Here is a 17,590-nt window from a genome sequence, read left to right as displayed (position 1 = left end):
CTCTAAGGTCTAATAAACGTTTTGAGAGTCTAATAAAATATACTGGAAAGGTTTATTTTTTGATTGTTAGCTGAAAGTGTAAAGGAAATTCTTTTCATCCAATGACCGCCCAGTTTAGTCGTTCTTTATTTTCTTTGTTATATATTTCTTTATACAAGAGGTGTACAATGGTTTGAATATAAAACATGTCTCTAAAGAATAAATGCTATTGATGTCCTAATAGATTATGATTCGGCAAATTGATCCTTCATATACGTGCTGTGTATATTAGATCCCTCTAAACAAATATAAGAGAAAAAGCAGAAGAATACGCGTGTATATATGTGGGATACTCTTGATTGCAAAAAAATGGTGTACTTCTTGATCCTTTTTTGTTGTAAAATATGATACTTGATTGTATCGGGTTACTGCTGACATTCTTCTCCTGTTAGATGCCTTGGAACTAGATATACAAAGCCGCTATTTAAGCATTTGAAGTTTAGACAATTACCAAAAAGAAGAAGACGAGATTTCTTTCTTTCAATTTTTGTATTCGGAGCAAGTTTCCCAAGGCTGCCCTGCTCCTCTTTTTTTAATGTTCTGTCTTGACTGTCGCCCTATGGTTTGCAAATATTTCCATTTATTTATATATTTATTAGAGAAGGAAGCGCAAGGCTGATAATCATATCATATCATAACTAGCTAAAATCAATTTGTTAATCTTGCTTCTTGAATAGATTACATTATCCTCGGTTATCCCACTCATTCCATTCTACACTCCACTCCACTCCCCTCCACTCGATTTTACTTTACCCAATACACACACACACAGTCAGCTTATTGACAAGAAATTCCACCACTATATTCATACCAAACCCAAACCCAACCAAATCCAAAAAATGAATTAAAAAAAATTGTTCTTCCTCCCTCACCCCTCCCCTACTGTCTTCACCTTGATGACTTGGAAACTTTTTTTTTTTATAATTTTATTTTTATTTTTATTTTTATTTTATTTTATTTTATTTTATTTTATTTTATTTTGTCGCTGAGTCGAGTGGGAAGCCTAGAGTCGCCTCTTTTTATATATTTTTTATATATATATTTATATATTTCGTCCACAGGCTATTGCCACACAGTCACACCCAGAACAACACAACTTACAACGCTTTCGTCGTTGTCGCGGTGACCACTTTGAGTTTCGACAAAAGTGTAAAGACCTCCCCTCCCTCCTCTCATTACCTCTTTAGCATGATCATCTGCAAGCCAGACTGGATTACTCACACCGGTACAAAATACATATTCTTATATATACAATATATAAATACATTAGTCTCTTTCTTTCTTTATAAGTACCTATAGATAAATAAATAAAAGATATTAACGAACCAATTTTACATGTACACATACACGTAGAAAATACAAAGAGTGTGAGGTCCAAAAGGCAGGCCATTTACTCCATCCATGCTCATCCAGACGGCAAACGACTTGCTACAGGCGGCATGGGTAAAGTACAGCAATTCATTAGCGTTCTCTACAAAAGAAGAGGAATCAAAAAAAGAGATAGATTAAGAGATGCTGAGTTTCTTATATATACATATATGTATATAATTATTAATATTAATATTAAATTTTATATATTTATATTTATATTTATTTATATATTTATATATATATTTATTTATATATATATATATAATATATATATATAAAATCAAAAACCAAATAATAATAATAATAATAATAATCAAAAACCAAAAAAGATATGAAGATTAGAATATGGAATACTGAACCAATACTGAATGAAAAGGCTGAGGTTGACCCTCAATGTCATAAGCTTCTCAGTACACTGACCCTGCATAGTGGTAAGTAATATACTACACTATACTACTATATTAGAATATAGTACATAAATCACTTCGTTTTTTATAGATAACTTAAAATAATAGTAATAATAACAGCAATTATAGTAGCTGTAATAAGTGTAATGATTGTAATAAAGATAAGAATAAGAAGGGCCATAATTCATTATTTCAATATATATATATCTAATTATATATTTACATATAAAAATGTATATATCACAAGATTCTTCTTTTATTAAAGATGTATCTTAAAGCTATATAATTAATAATTAATAATTAATAATTATACGCACCTTTTATGAATATATATATATATAATTGATGCTAAATAAATGATAATTGTAATAATTTTAATAATAATAATCATAATAATCTCTCTTTATCATCCTATTATCCTTCTGTATTTGACAGGTGCTGTTCTATGTGTACGTTGGTCAAATAGTGGGAAATACCTGGCATCTGGCTCAGATACAGATAACACGATCATCATTTGGGAATTGGATGAGTAAGAAAAAAAAAGTATACTTCTTTCTCTTACCATCATAAGAAAAATAATGACTAACTTTCCTTACCGCAAAATCAACAATCGATCAACTTATCCAGGCAACCAACCACTCTTACACCCTTTGGTACTCATGACGTTAATCGTGAAACATGGAGAGCTGCCCATTATCTACGAAACCACAAATCTGGTAAATAATATTATACCTATATATCTTTCTTTCTTTCTTTCTTTCTTTTTCAACAATTCAAAATAATAACACTATATATATAGATGTCCAGGACTTGGCATGGTCCAAAGACGACAAGTATCTGGCGTCATGTGGCGTGGACGGCTTGGTGATTGTTTGGGATGGAAAGACACTAGGTAAAAATGGTACTAATCAACAATATGATATTGCATATGAGTAAGTATTCAAAGTATCAATAATATATAATTGATTGGGTCCAGGTCAAGTCCATGTAATTGATCAACACAACGGAATCGTCAAAGGCGTTGCATGGGATCCAGCAGGTCAATATCTTGCATCCCAGGCAGACGACAAGTCAACCAAAATTTGGCGAACAAAGGACTGGGGTCTTGAGAAAGAAATAGTCAATCCTTTTATAAATGCACCAGAAATCACATTATTCCGTCGCATAAGGTAAGCACAGATAGCACACACGTATATCTATTAAAGAATATCATATCTAATAATCCTTTTCTTTCATTTACATCGATCATGTAGCTGGTCTCCCGTAGGATCTCACTTGGTAACAGCCAATGCAGTAAACGGTCCTGGATGTGTCGCATCTATTGTCGATCGAGGTGACTGGGAACCAAAAATGTCTTTGTTTGGTCATGAAACTCCCGTTGTAGTCTCGGTAAGCTTCTTCTTCTTCTTCTACTACTAGAAAAACGCACGGCTCATGTCACACAAAGCTCACAACTAAAAAAAATCTCTCTCTAGAAATTCAACCCCAATATATTTTATTCACAAAGTTCAACCTCTCAAAATTCACTTGTTGCCTTGTGTGCCACAGGCAGTCATGATGGTAGCTTGTCTGTTTGGTCTACAGAGCACTCGGTACCAATTTGTGTGGTCGAAGAATTCTTTAGTATGAGTGTTTATGACTTGACATGGTATGTGAGAGAAAAAAAAAGTGTATGGTTGTGTACATGTGGACTTTATTAAAAAAACATGAAAATGAAAATTAAACTTCTTTTGCAGGTCTCCTGATGGACAAACACTCTATGCATGTTCAGAGGATGGCACAGTGGGATTCGTGAGACTTGTGGGATACATGCCACCCACAGCACCAGAATCAGAAATTGTAAGTGTTGGATTTGATTTTTGATAGATTTTCATATTGAACAAAAAAAATACCCTATCCCCCTTAACCTCAATTTATCTCAATATATCTTGCTGATACATCGAGTTGTTTCTAGAAAAATGCGTTAGTAAAACTGGGCTATGGACAGCCTTCGATGATATTAGCCGAATCTCCACTACAGCTTGATATGGAAGAGAATAACGCAATTGCAACCAAGATAGCATCTTCAAAGCGGATAGCAGGAATAATGGGAGATGTCACTCCAAGAAAGTCAGTCGAAGAACCACAAAAACCCTTTTCAACCTCTTTGGAGCCAAGTAAGTATGGAATAACGTTGGGTGTGTTTGATTATTAAGGGAAACATGGTCATTAACCCATACTTAGCATTATCATCAGGGACCATCAAATCTTCGTCTAGTTCAGTAACTACACCATTCCATCAGATAGAGGTAGTAAAGGATGGCAAACGCCGAATACAGCCATTCCAGGTGTCCTCGAATGCCTCCCATAATCCAGGCTTCAATTTACTTGCCGAGAAAACCAATAACCAAAACAAGGTATATAAATAAAATAATAGGAATAATAAAAAATAATACTGTTAACACCTCTCTCTTCCCTCTATTGATCTATTTTTTTTTATGTTTTCATATTTTAAGAAAGCTAGGATGGAAATCCATCCACCCAACACTCCCCCTCCAACCCGTCAAGGCATCAGTGTTGATTATACAGATCCTTCTGTATATATTCCCATACATGGCCTTGGTACTCTGCTTACAGACAATAGAAAGTCTTCTGCAGCAGATTCTTCTGGAGATATTCCATCCGTTGTCAGAACTAGACCGCAATGGTCAGACGTGGCATCTATCCCACACGCCGTGCTTGAGAGCAGAGTGAAACTGGCCACCCCCACAGTTCGTTCCAGAATCTTACAAAATTTTGGCACCGAAGGACATGTGAGAGTAATGGAAGTCCAGAACAATTTGCACCAAGGGAAACACAAGGAACTTTCAAGGATTACCGTCAGTGCAGATGGAGTGGCTATTTGGGAAGATTGTTTACCGAGTCCAGTACTATTGATGACAGGAAATCACAAATATTCTGCAGTTGGATGTGAAAATCGTACTATACATATATACTCTCCTTCTGGAATAAGGTACATTTATTTACATATACATTATTCCATTTTCATTTTAAGAAGGCTAAAAAAAGAAGAAACAACTGTAATCCTTAGATTGTCTCCTCCCAAGATTCTAGAAAGTACACCTGTAATCTTACACTGCTTTGAACAGTGGCTATTGTGCTTAACGGCAACTGGACTATTAACTACATGGCAAGTTCAATACAAAAAATACTATATACAAAAGAACGTTTTCATTAATTAATCCAAATGTACGTACGAATGTACATAAATATGTGTGTATGATCCGTTCTTCTATTCATTTTGATAACAGGGATGTACCGAAAAGAAAGAGGCACATAGATTCTGTCTCAATTGCACCTATATTGGGAGAGTGTCAATCACCATCAGATAAGACGTTGGCACCCAGAATTAAAAATGTACGGATTCGCAAGAATGGTGTGGTGCTCTTGATCACTGACCAGCACCAAGCATTTACGTACGACATTGTGGGGAGAGATTGGGTGTGTATCAGTGATGCCTGGTACACAGACTCAGATTTTTGGAACCCTACCTCGCGTTCTTCTACTTCTCCTGAAAAATACCCTCTGGGATGGCTAACAGCATCAATTGCAGCACAACAATCATCAGACTCTACACTAGACATTGATGCAGCTGTTATAAATGAAGACCTTAGAGATACTATGACTCTGAGTCACATCGAGGTAATATTTGATTACGACTCTTACTATCATTATTGCTATTCTAATCACACAAATTCAAATAGATACAATTGGAAGTTGCAGTTCTATTGGATTCGCCAGAAGAATACAACCAGTGGCTGATATACTATGCAAAACGACTTACAAAAACAAATGCCAAGAAAAAGATTGAAGAGTTGCTTGGCCGGTTGGCTGGCCCACCTTTTATGTAAATAACAATGCTTGTACAAAGATATATATATATATGTGTATACGAACAAAAAGACTAATATTTGTTTCCACAGTCCTGAAAACGAGGCATGGGAGCCAAATGTATTAGACACACTGTCCAAAAAGGATTTGCTAAAACAAATCCTACCAATATTTGGTAAGTAGAAAAAAAAATCAACAGCAGCAACACAAACGTACAATTGTAATTACAAGACATATTTCTGATCTGCATTCTAACACAAATATATACAGCTTCCAATAGGCAATTACAACGAACTGTACAAGAATATAGGGAATGTACTTAAGCTCGGAGAGTCCTTCCTCTGAGGATTATAAACAAACAAACAAAAAGACCAAAAACAAAATAAAACTCGTCAACTGTAGTTAGAATTTGTATGCTAATAGCACACAATATGTCTGAAACCATTTTTAAATAAACATTTAAATCGATTATATACATACATACACACATACACATATTCTTTTTTTTTTCAATGTTCAAGCCCTGTAAGTTTTAAGCAGGTTAATAGATAGTATTGCCCGGTGTACAATAATTAAACAGATTGTGACAAAAAGGGAATCATTGTGGCATTCCCGTTTGTGATTAACCGGGCAGAACTTCATTTTACAATTATGGAATAAGCATTTTAAGTTTAAGAAATAATTTAGTAGTGTTTTGTTGAATAAGTTTTCTAGAATGAATGCATATATTTATATCACTAATACAGTTGAGCTAATTTAATGTGGTAAAATGTATATTATTTGCGAAATGGGTGTTTGTGTTTGTGTATGTGTGTATGTGTATATGTTTGACAGAGAAAAATTATATGATGATGACAATAATAGTAATAGTAGTAATAGTGATAGTAATAATAGTAATAATAATAATAATAATAATAATAATAAATATATATATATATATGTATATATATGTATATTCGTATGTACACATGCATTTTATTCTTCGCGAAGTTCCAGCAACATCTTCTCAAGTCGTTCCAGCTCCTCTTGTTCATTTTGCTTTCTAGCCTCTCCGTTGGACCGCTTGTATGTCACACGGACTTTCATTGGGTTTTCAGGCATGTAGCGTGGTCGATTAATGGTCTTGGAAATCATTGTGTCGGTTCCAAATTCAGCCTTCATCAGGAACTCGAGTTCCTTCTCCATCTGTTCTTTGTGTGGTAATTTTTTCGGCTCAGGACTCAGTACTGGTGGCGGCTCTACAGTTTGTTTTGGTGGCTTTGAAAGATATATTTCCTCAGTCTCTTCATCATCATCCGAGAACTCAAAATGATGAGCTGGTTTTGTCTCAGTGTCTACAGAATTTCCACTTGCGCCCTTGAGGCGTGAGACAAGATTCATTTTTTGTTTTTTAGGACGATTTGAGCGTATAGATTGTACTGGTGGAAGTGGAGGTACATGGTGACTAGAGTAAGTCGGTTGATGATTGTAATATAAGGATGATGTTTGTTGTTGGGGTTGAGTGTAAGGCTGTAACTGCGGTTGGGATGGATTGCTAGGAGCAAAATTAAATGGATGTGGATAAGTAGTGTACACAAAAGGGATTGGCCATGTTTGTAAAGGAAATTGGTTGTCATTGGTAAAGAAAGACGTGTTTGTGCTGGTAGTGGGCGTTGGCGTGTGTAAGTGGGTGGGTGTAGATGTATAAGTTGACATAGAATTAGATCGTCCCACACATGTGTCGTGCGAGGTTATGATAGATGAATTATATGATCCAATGGGTGTGTAAGGTTGTGTTGGCCTTCCAAAAGACATGCAACTTGTAGTAGGTGGGATTGGAGCCGAGAGTTGATATGTGCGCGTTGTTTGGAAAGGCTGTGATTGTACAGATACTTGTTTACTTGGTGAGATGTATGTTTCTAAGAGAGTGGTGGCTGGTTTAGGTTTTATCACTATAGGCTTTGGTCCCACTGGCTTTACACCATTAGGTTTTGGGCAGAAAGTAGTTTGTGATGTACGTTTTACAATGTTTGACTTTGATTTAGGTTTTCGTGGACGTGCTTTTGAGGGAGTTTGTTGTGATTCGTTGGTAGCATGCGGCCGTTCAGTAGCAACCATGAGCTCTACTTCAAGTGTGTCGTCTTCATCTTCTGGGAAATCAAAGATGTCTAAATCATCAGCAGATTTTGGATTGATCGCGGGGTCGATCACCGGCAGAACTGGATTGGATGGTGCGTCGAATACACTTTCGAGATCATTATTACTTGAGGGGCGTGCCTTACGCTTGTAAGTAATAGCAGGTTTTTTGTGCAATCCAAAGTGCGTGAACATCAAGACAAGGCGATCATATATTTCTAAAAGGAAGAGGACAAAAAACAAAATTGAATACGCGACCGCGTAACTCAGTTTTTTTTTTACATTCAATCTAAAAACGCGAATGCACGTGATTAATTGAGTACGATAAAATAAAATATTGAGTATGTATAAGCTATCCACTACACGGCTTGTTTGTTTTTAGCATTTTTTTTTCTATCATAGTGTAAATGGCTTGAAAAACCATAATATGCTTTTTTTATAGAAATAAAGTTTTACAGTGAAAATATAGTGCGTGACTTTAAATTATATATATGAAATCAAAAAGGCTTGTCGCACAAAGCTTAGTATATGATTGTCTAAAATACATTTAAAGATTCCCGGCTTTTATTACTAGAGTTTTATTTATTTGCTTTCAATAGACTCGAGTACACTCTGCGCTGGTGATGTTATGTATTAAAGTAAAGAATACAGGCTAATAAATCCATGTAAAATAATTTAACCCAAAAATCATCCAATGAGTAAAAACGACTGACACTTTGAATAAATAATCATAGTTATGCATTATTTGTAAAATGTATTTTAAAATAAAGCGCATACCTAGGGGTGTATTTTGGCCTTTTGAGTTAAACTAATAACAAAACAATAAAGAAGAATTGTAATTGAGACACATGCATATATATAAAGGGAGAAAAGAAATACTTGTTCAAAAAGCCAACATTCAAACAACCCTTTAAACCCGGACAATCTTGCAAAGATATCTACTAAAGTCTTCAATAAGGCCCTTTATAAAAAAAAGTCTCTACAGCCATAGAAAAGGTTCATATTGATTTTGCTACCAAAAAAAAAGCAATAATTTGTTCTATTCAGGCTACATTCGTAAATGACTTGAACGGTTTGTTTTCCCGTCTAAGTTTGTACTGATCATGTTTCACCCTCAATATACCAAATCTGCCATGTATCTCTATTTTCTTTCTACTTCTAGACAGTTTGGGGGACACGTATTACTTCAAAGAGATCAACAACACTACACTTTCACTTCTTCACTCCGAAAGAAAGATGGAATTTTATTTAGCTTGGTCTTGATATCGGTCCACCTCACTCTTAGCAAACAAAATCAGTATAATAGTATGGATTCTAGACTACATCAGTACAATAAAAAGCTCACATTATAATATTTGTGTTTATGAAAGGTTGCAACGATACATGCTTTGAGACTCTTCTGTTGTGCTTGAAGATATCTTGGCTTAAATTGAATTATATTGCCGCAGGTTATTTTATCGATTGTACCTATAGTTATTAGGATATATCCAATCACCCTGGACATAAGGTATAGTAAGGGTTCAGATGTTAATAGCTTAAGTACTTTTCGAAGATGCTCCAATAATGATGGATCAGATATACGGGAATTATATTCCAGATAAAGTCTTTATATTGAACAATCATTTATATCAACACCTTTGACAGATCCTTATACCCAGGTTATTATACAATATTGGATACAGCAGTACCCCAAATACAACACACCATGTTGTATAGGGTCACACACACCACAGAATTCCATATCTACAAAGACCGTTCTTGTACTCTATTGAAAGTACCAGCGATCCTAATTGCATACTATGCTGACCCATAGAATATAATCAAATTTCAGACTTTTGATCATTAAATTCAACCTTGCACGCCTATACCAACCAGCTTAATAAATGTCAAGATAAATATTTGTAATATTAATAGCTGTATACTGGGTGGCATACGAGGAACACACTTCGGGTATAAGCATAAGGCTACTGTATTTGTCGCCAATAGTTAAACTGCTCTAAATGTCATACACATAAGAGAGTTTGAAGCTGAACTAAATTTAGCTCACTTAGCTTATCCAACTTTTAAATATCCCTCCAAAAAACATAAATAAAATCTTGATAAGGACAGTCATCCTTGACCTTGACAGTGTATATACACAAAAATCAATTGCCCGGAAGTAATTTTTACAACAGGAGTTTATAAGACATGGTCATGTCCAAAAACCAGCAGCGTGATCATTGACATTTGTCGTGGACGCAAAAAGAGGGACATACAGTAATAAATAATGGTACATAAAAGCTTATACACATGTGACCCATGCCGGTGGCTGATAGCCAAATTATAAATATGTTAACACATACAATTCGTAGTAAGTACATGCTCAAAGAGACTAGAATGTCTTTGATCCTGGATAAAGATGGGAACATTGATCGTTAGCCTTGCCTGTGAAAAGACCAGACGGCTACAGTCTTCAGAAGGTACGTTTTTAAAAAATATTGTATACTTGTTGAGCTATATTGAGCACCGACAATTTATTTCTTGTTCCTGAGTATGGATAACCTTGGATGGATTGATGATCAAACTAGTGTTGGACCTCAGTATTTCATTTTTGCTGTGTACTGGTTTTGACATGTTGTCTTATATCTTGCTACTGACAGTTTTACATATGATAAAAGCCTGGGATTTGACTAGCAAAATGGATTTATATTGGTCATGATTCGTATTTAACGTGTATGTTGATCAAAGCAGTTTGTGAGACAGCAGTAAAGAAGTGTATAAAGTATTGATGGTATGTGGAAGAGAGTTGTTTTGACGCGTTCTGTTTGGATAGGTGTTTTTTTTATAAAACTCATGACGTCTCAATCATGAGTTGCTGTTCTTTTTTATTATTTTTATTATGATAGTTTGATAATATATTATAAAATTCGGTTTTTTTCTTATTCCTTTTTCGGTTTTCTTTTATCTTTTAGCCTTGACAACATGTATATATTATTACTATTTTACTTCTTTATTTAATATCTATGCTTAAAATATGGGTTTTGGGTGTTAAAGAAGTATCACTTACATTCTGAAGGATGAGCTGTGCAGGCACTTGCTTTACCTTTTCTTTACTACATTTCATGTCATATGTGGCCCGTGCTGCCTGTGTATTATTGTATGTGTCACGGAGCTTAGAGGAACAATGTTGCAGCATAGGTCGGAACTTAACTTTATAATGATAGTGTTTAAATGAAGACTTCCGATTCGTTGAGTATATTTATTGAAATATTGGGTTGCTATGTAAATTTAAATGTTTGGTTTGCAAAACAAAGTCGTTTGCTATGCATTCTTTCTTTCTTTCCTTTTTATTTTCTGTAGCAATTATACTAATTAAGCCCGTGCTCTCAGAAAAATTGCTAGTTGATACATTATGTATGCCTCCGTATCTGACTTAGCTATGGTATCGATATAAACAATGCTAATCGGCTAGTTATTTTACTATAAAAAAGAAATGTAAAGCTATTTGTATTTACCGCAAGTATTTGTTTTAGTTTTAAAGTTCATATTGGGGTTATTTGTCTTTCTTTTTTTTTTAGAAAGTTTAACCTCTTGTATAAGAAAGTTATTGGTAATACAATCTGATGGTACATAATATAAGAAATTGCCATTTATTATCGGAACATTATGAATATACGTTTAAAGCTAGAAAGACAGATATCAATTATTATCACAGACAAGTAATTTCTTTCAAAAAATAAAGCATTAACTGCTATATCCCTTCTTTATATCTCTTATTGAAATTGTAGTATATAACATTAAGCCAACAGAAAGGCGTTAAGCAAGCCCAGAATTTTATTTATTTATCAAAGACAACGAATAAGTAATATTATTATAAACTTACTACTTGCTCAAATTTCCAATGAGAGCGCTATACCTAAACAAACCTAGTACAGAGCAATTGACGTTTAAAGGGATTATTGAATTGGTTTGGCTTAGAGGAAAAGATATACTACAAGAAGCACAAATGAACAAGACTAAACTTTCTTATTTCTAGAGACGGAAACACAAGGCTGTGTGGATATACTGCAAAAAGAAAAGAGTCGTTGCATTAAATTAAAGGTGTGTTTTAGTAAAAGACTTATTATAGTCTGAGGTAGTAAGTGTGGGAACAATCAGTAGATGCTTTGCATTCTATCAATAAGAAAGTTTTCTTTTTCAAAAAAAAAGTATATAAACCTTTTTAGAGTGAAGCTTACCTTACTTTACGAAGCATTTGATAGAGGTTATGATCAAAATTGTACTCAACGAGATTAAAATTCTCTGTGCCAAAAAGACTAGATTCTAGTATTGCCAGAAATATGTAGACATATACTAAACCCATTTTGAGGAAAAGGCTACTAACAAAGCCAGACACCTATAAGGGATTTGATAAGACAATCCATAAAAAGTGTAACAGTTTTCCGGTTAAAGTGGGCAAGATAAATATTATGATTAGAACTACTCTAATAGCCTATTTAGAAAAGTCAAATAGGGAGTCAAGACAATAATATTAATCCATTCATATATATATATATACTTTTCCTTTTACTTTTACTTTTTATTAAAATATGTACAAACTATTAGTAACGCATTAGTTTACACTCATTGAGTTAAGATCAATACCACAATGATCAACAATTATACTTTTTTCTTTATAAATACTCGAGACTTATTTTAGGCTATATTCAGTGAATGAAAAGATCCCAGGTTGGTCGAGGCTCAAAAAGCTTTATTTTATCATAGTCGAAATCTAATACTATTTCATTTTGCAGAAAACATCACTTTCCGAAATCACCTTCTCAGTATTATTTTTAAACTTTTACAATCGAATTCTTCTATAGAAGAGGAATTCAATCGTAAATGTTCAAAAGAGGTTCAAGGGAAAGAAATCCAGCTTTTAAGCTTTTAGACATATTGCACTGCAATCAAGACGTGTGTATATATAAATATTGAAAACTGAAAAACTGGAAAACACTATGAAATCGACAAATGTGTCAAGCTAATTTGGCGGAGGATTTTAACATTTTGTCAAAATTCATTATTTTCCAGATTTGTGAGGCGTTACTATATGACCAGCAGAAGATGTTCCGGAGAGTCTCCGTGCGAGATAAAAAAAGAGAAACATTCTAGTCTGATTATCTACAGAGCAATACCCAAGATACCTCCCCCCTTTCTTTTTGTTAAGCTATTACATTCTCTGGACATTTTTTTCTTTAGTAAATTATTGCTTTATTAGTATTATTATTGTATTGGGTTGAAGATGTTGAAGAAGCTGTAAAAAGTGTTTTGTGTTGGTTGTAAAAAAATACGGTGGGGTAAAAGTGGAGTATTTTTTTTAAAAAAAAATGTGGCTTTACTTTTGAGCTACAGTAATAGCAATATATATAATAGCGCTTAATCAAAATTCAATCTTAAAACAACCCTTAAATCTTGGAAAATCTTGTAAAAATCTCTTACTAAAATCGCCTTTCTATTTTTTACCATAGTGTATTGTATAATAAAAAAAAATGCTCTAGAGAAAATACTGTTATTATATATATTATCTTTATGCATCTTATGCAATTAATTTCATAGACTCGTTTGCATGTGTGTATGAGAATGTAAATAGAGCTTTTAAAATTAAATGGAAAAATATTGATGAAGATACATTATATAGAATAATTAACCCTATCAAGTAACCAACAATAAAAAGAAGAAGCCATTTCAGTATAAATGTGTGTGACTGGAGTGCATAAGTTATCCAAACCAATCCAAACCAGTTGTCATGGAAAAGCTGTTATTTTTTTTTTGGCTTTAATAAAGTCCTTGACAACCAAAATCCAACATTTATCAATACGTTTGAGAACCTTTTATTCCCTTTGAACACAGCTTCACATGAAGGGAAAAGATAATATAGCAATGCTTTATGGAGAAGCATTTAAGACCAGCTGGAATGAGACAGAAAATGAGACTTTGATGGCAAGTCAATGTAGATTGTCAAATATGATTCTACATCATTACCACCTTTAAGATATATATATATATATAATTGTATACTAAATCTTCTATAGAATATTTCAGAGTTTATTGGAAATATCGACAATAATAAAAGAAAGAACAAATTTTGTCTAGACGAAACTGTGTGACAATAGCCGTATTGTAAATTTACACGCATGTTTAGCAGAAAAGACTATTGTGCTTTGTGTTTTTGTTTTTGACAACAAATGTGTTACTTTAGTTGACTTGGCAACCATTTTTTTTCTTCCTCTCTCTCTTTTTGTTCCCTTGGTACAAAGAATTACCCGAACCACTACAAACACTACCATCACCAAGAAATACCCGGTTTTTTTTATTCTTCCTCCAAAGAATCAGATCTTCTGTGGTCCATATTACTTTTCGGCTTTTTCAGCGCCTCAATACACTCCTCCCGCATTCCCGATCAAGGTTCTATTGAGCTGTCCCTGGGCTTATTACCTCTTTGTACACACAGTGTATAAATAAGTTTTTTTTTTTTAAAAAAAAAAACAAAAAACAAAAAAAAAACAGGCTGAGTGAGAAAAAAATAACCAATTTGAATACGTTTAGAGTATTTTTCGTTTACAAAAGCGTAGGTATAAGCGACATTCTTTTTTTTTTGTTCGTTTGTGGTAATTAGGCTACACAAGTATATGTCTCAATTCGGTAATAAATCTATATATCAATCTGTATGCCTTCCTATATTCCTGCCTTTCAGTCTTCCTGTATATCAGGTTAAAAATATACATACAGAATGGCAATTTGTACTCTCTTGGTTACTTGATCTTCTTTTTTTTTAACATGAAATAATGTGTATTGAATATTAGATAAATGGGTGCAATTTTGATTATAATATATTGAGCAAGCGATTTAATTGACTGCTCGGTTGATTAATTAGATGATTATTAATACAACCTAGTCAAAAAAAAAGTGTATTTGATTTCAGTCCAACCAAAAGCATTTTATTTTAAGAGTTAGACAAAGAAAGAACGATGTATTTTGGTATTTCAGCCTTTCTTCTTTTTTTAAGCCTTGGATCTTGGAAAAAGATGTAGGCAAAGCCACGACCCCCCCCTCTTGAGTAACCCCATTTGAAAAAAAGAAAATTGGATTTGAGTTTGAGTTTAAGAGTGAAAATTGTGCTCTAGACTGACAGAGCCGAAAAGATATCAAGTATCTTCAATCGACAAACAAGATACTTTAATAGTTAGATATCAATACATTGCATTAATATTTGTACTTTGTACTTGTACTTGTAAAGACAGCCAAATTGTATCTATATATTTATATACCTATATACCTTATATGTATTTATAGTATATTTTGATTATATTTCATTCTTTTCATTTCATTTAATGAAAATCATAAGAAAAATTCACCAATATACCTTGTGTTTAACAATTGGTTTTCTTTTATATGATAGAGTTATTTGGACTTATTCCCCCCTCCTTTTATTTATGTGTTTATTCTGTTCATTGTATGTATGCATGCATGGTTTTGTACCGCCACGTCCCCCCCTCCGCCCCCCCTCCCCTCATTGCCTCCTCCTTCTCTCCCTTCTCCTTCCCCTTTCTCCTCTTATGTCCTCTACTAAATTAGACTTTGATGATCTTCAAAAAAAGAAGAGCCCTTTTTTTTTGTATATATCTATTTATCTTGAATTTACTCAAACTCAGATTTATTTGCTGGTGGCAAACATGAATAAAAGAAAGAAAGAAAAAAGAAGGAATTCAATGTGTATGTATATATAGTTTATAAAAATAAAATAAAAACACAAATTCATGCGAAAGTATAATTTCTTCAAGACTTTTTATTTATCTGATTTGTCTTTGTAGAATATACAACAAAAACGGTTGTTTACATATAGAGATTGTTATTTTAAAACGAAACAATAAATAAATAAATAAATAGAAAAATAAAAGGCCGTGTACGGATGTGTACAAAGAAGAAGTGTCGCATTGAACCAAATTGAATCCATTAACTGCTCTGGATACTCAATTTACGAGCGTGGCTTTCGAGAGATGTGCCTACAGAGGGTAGCAAAAAGATATTGAAGTATAATAAAGTACAAGATAGTAAGGTATGTTTTGACATGATAGTCAAGCCAAATCCACCAACAAGTATACATAATATAAAGAAACAAAAGGTAAGTCAATATGCAGTTTTTTGTTTTTTTTTGTTTTGCTTTGTTTTATCTACTCTCAACTGACGTACCAACTATTGTTATGTATTGGTTGCACCGAGTGATGTTGAATGTGGGTTTTTCATGATTTGTAAAGTCTATCAATTGTTGGGATTCATCAATAACACACGCTGCCCAGTAATCGACTCGAGATATTATTTCGGCTGGATCAGATGTGAGAGACTTATGGGTAAAAAGAACCGCATGACATTTTATGCCGGATCGTCCACCTTGTGCAGCACCAGCACCAGCACCAGCACCAACACTAGAACTAGCACTAGCACTAGCACTAGCAGAAGATCCTGTTCGAAAGATCTCGTATTCAGATGCTGTCCTGCAGCTAGCTTCGGAACCATAGTAGCCAGCAACGCTGAGATCAGGGGCCCATTTCTTAAATGCATCGAGCCACTTGGTCAATGAAGATTCCGAGACAACAATTGCGAATGGATAAATGTCGAATTTCTTGAAGAGGTGATACAGAAAGATGATCGTCTGGATCGTCTTGCCTAAGTGTAGAAGATCATCACAGGATATATATATATACATAAAACAAAGACAATTGGTTAGAAGCAAGGCTAATTATTATTCCACAAAAAAAAAGAAAGAAATACAATTGGCTCTATCTTTCTTTTCTTTCTCTATATATTTTTTTTTCTTTCTAGCTTTAGATCGTCATATAAAATGTATGTACCAAATCCGGAATTGTCGACATGTACATATAGTTTGTTGAGCAGCCATTGCTGTAAGAGCCAACTAAGCATAATGTGTAAGTTGACGCATTTGTTTATGTGCGAGAGTAAAATAAATAAGAGTGATTCTTACTTTATATCACCAAGTTGATGTTTGAGTAACCGGCCTCCTGTTATGTAATCCGGTTCTATCTTCAGTTGATGGTTTGGAAAGTCTTTGTCTGTTTGGACCGATCTAATGGCTAGTATGCGTTTTTCGAGATCGTGAGGTGTTTTGATTCTACGCACACGCTCCCACTGATATAATGCCCGCCTATATGCAGGATAGAGATCCGAGTAATCTGGTGGCGGAGTGTCCCAACAAGCTACAAAGAATAATAAAAAAAAATAGATAGATAGATAAATAAATATAAAGAGAATTTAATAGAGTATTCAATGTTGATAAATTTCATTCATTGATTCAATCAAAAAGGGGAGTTTGAGTTTGAGTTTGAGTGCCAATGTGAATATGAATATGAATTTTGATCAATATATATATGAATAGATGAATAGATAGATCAAAATCAATAGTAGTAACAAAAAGGTAATAATGAATTTAATGGAATTTGGTTTAATTGATTTAATTGATTTGATTTATTAAATTTTACTTGCCTTCATCATAGGGTAAATTACAAAACTTTGCAAAGACTCGGGAAATGACATATCTGCCTTGGATTTGAAAGTGTTCAATGTCGAGGATGCTCTCGATCATCATCCAGGATCTTGGCACTAAGGTCTGTTCAGACAGGGGGGGACGGACAAAATCAAATTTGCATGCATCTCGATAGAGCGATGGCTCGACTCTGGCCAACCAGGTTGCAGGCACCCAGGTAAGATGTCTAAATGACATGGTTTTCCACTTCACAAGGAACTCCCGAAACTGG

The 17,590-nt window shown here is 33.9% G+C and overlaps 3 protein-coding genes across 3 annotated transcripts; 1 reads left to right on the top strand and 2 right to left on the bottom strand.

The window, feature by feature from the left end:
• Positions 1-1,227: 1,227 nt before the first annotated feature.
• Positions 1,228-6,032, top strand: PHYBLDRAFT_171755 (hypothetical protein; the record flags this gene model as incomplete). The annotated part of the gene is made up of 17 exons (XM_018436657.1): positions 1,228-1,264; positions 1,393-1,482; positions 1,740-1,841; positions 2,253-2,346; positions 2,445-2,533; positions 2,617-2,709; positions 2,794-2,986; positions 3,071-3,206; positions 3,293-3,465; positions 3,554-3,656; positions 3,772-3,973; positions 4,041-4,213; positions 4,313-4,809; positions 5,108-5,498; positions 5,561-5,703; positions 5,780-5,862; positions 5,968-6,032. 17 exons carry the CDS (start codon positions 1,228-1,230, stop codon positions 6,030-6,032), a joined length of 2,664 nt encoding a protein of 887 aa, XP_018288417.1.
• Positions 6,033-6,662: 630 nt separating this feature from the next.
• PHYBLDRAFT_148915 (hypothetical protein) lies at positions 6,663-7,997 on the bottom strand (the record flags this gene model as incomplete). Its single annotated transcript, XM_018432177.1, has 1 exon — positions 6,663-7,997. One exon carries the CDS (start codon positions 7,995-7,997, stop codon positions 6,663-6,665), a length of 1,335 nt encoding a protein of 444 aa, XP_018288416.1.
• A 1,049-nt stretch (positions 7,998-9,046) lies between these two features.
• Positions 9,047-10,415, bottom strand: PHYBLDRAFT_171753 (hypothetical protein; the record flags this gene model as incomplete). The annotated part of the gene is made up of 6 exons (XM_018436656.1): positions 9,047-9,121; positions 9,148-9,406; positions 9,737-9,798; positions 10,058-10,110; positions 10,145-10,295; positions 10,344-10,415. The coding sequence occupies 6 exons, from the start codon at positions 10,413-10,415 to the stop codon at positions 9,047-9,049; spliced, it is 672 nt and encodes a 223-aa protein (XP_018288415.1).
• Positions 10,416-17,590: the final 7,175 nt, after the last annotated feature.

Source organism: Phycomyces blakesleeanus (genome assembly GCF_001638985.1).
Source record: "Phycomyces blakesleeanus NRRL 1555(-) unplaced genomic scaffold PHYBLscaffold_19, whole genome shotgun sequence".
Classification (NCBI taxonomy): Eukaryota; Fungi; Mucoromycota; class Mucoromycetes; order Mucorales; family Phycomycetaceae; genus Phycomyces; species Phycomyces blakesleeanus.
Note: the sequence above shows the minus strand (reverse complement) of the source record. Positions and strands in the feature narration are given on the sequence as shown.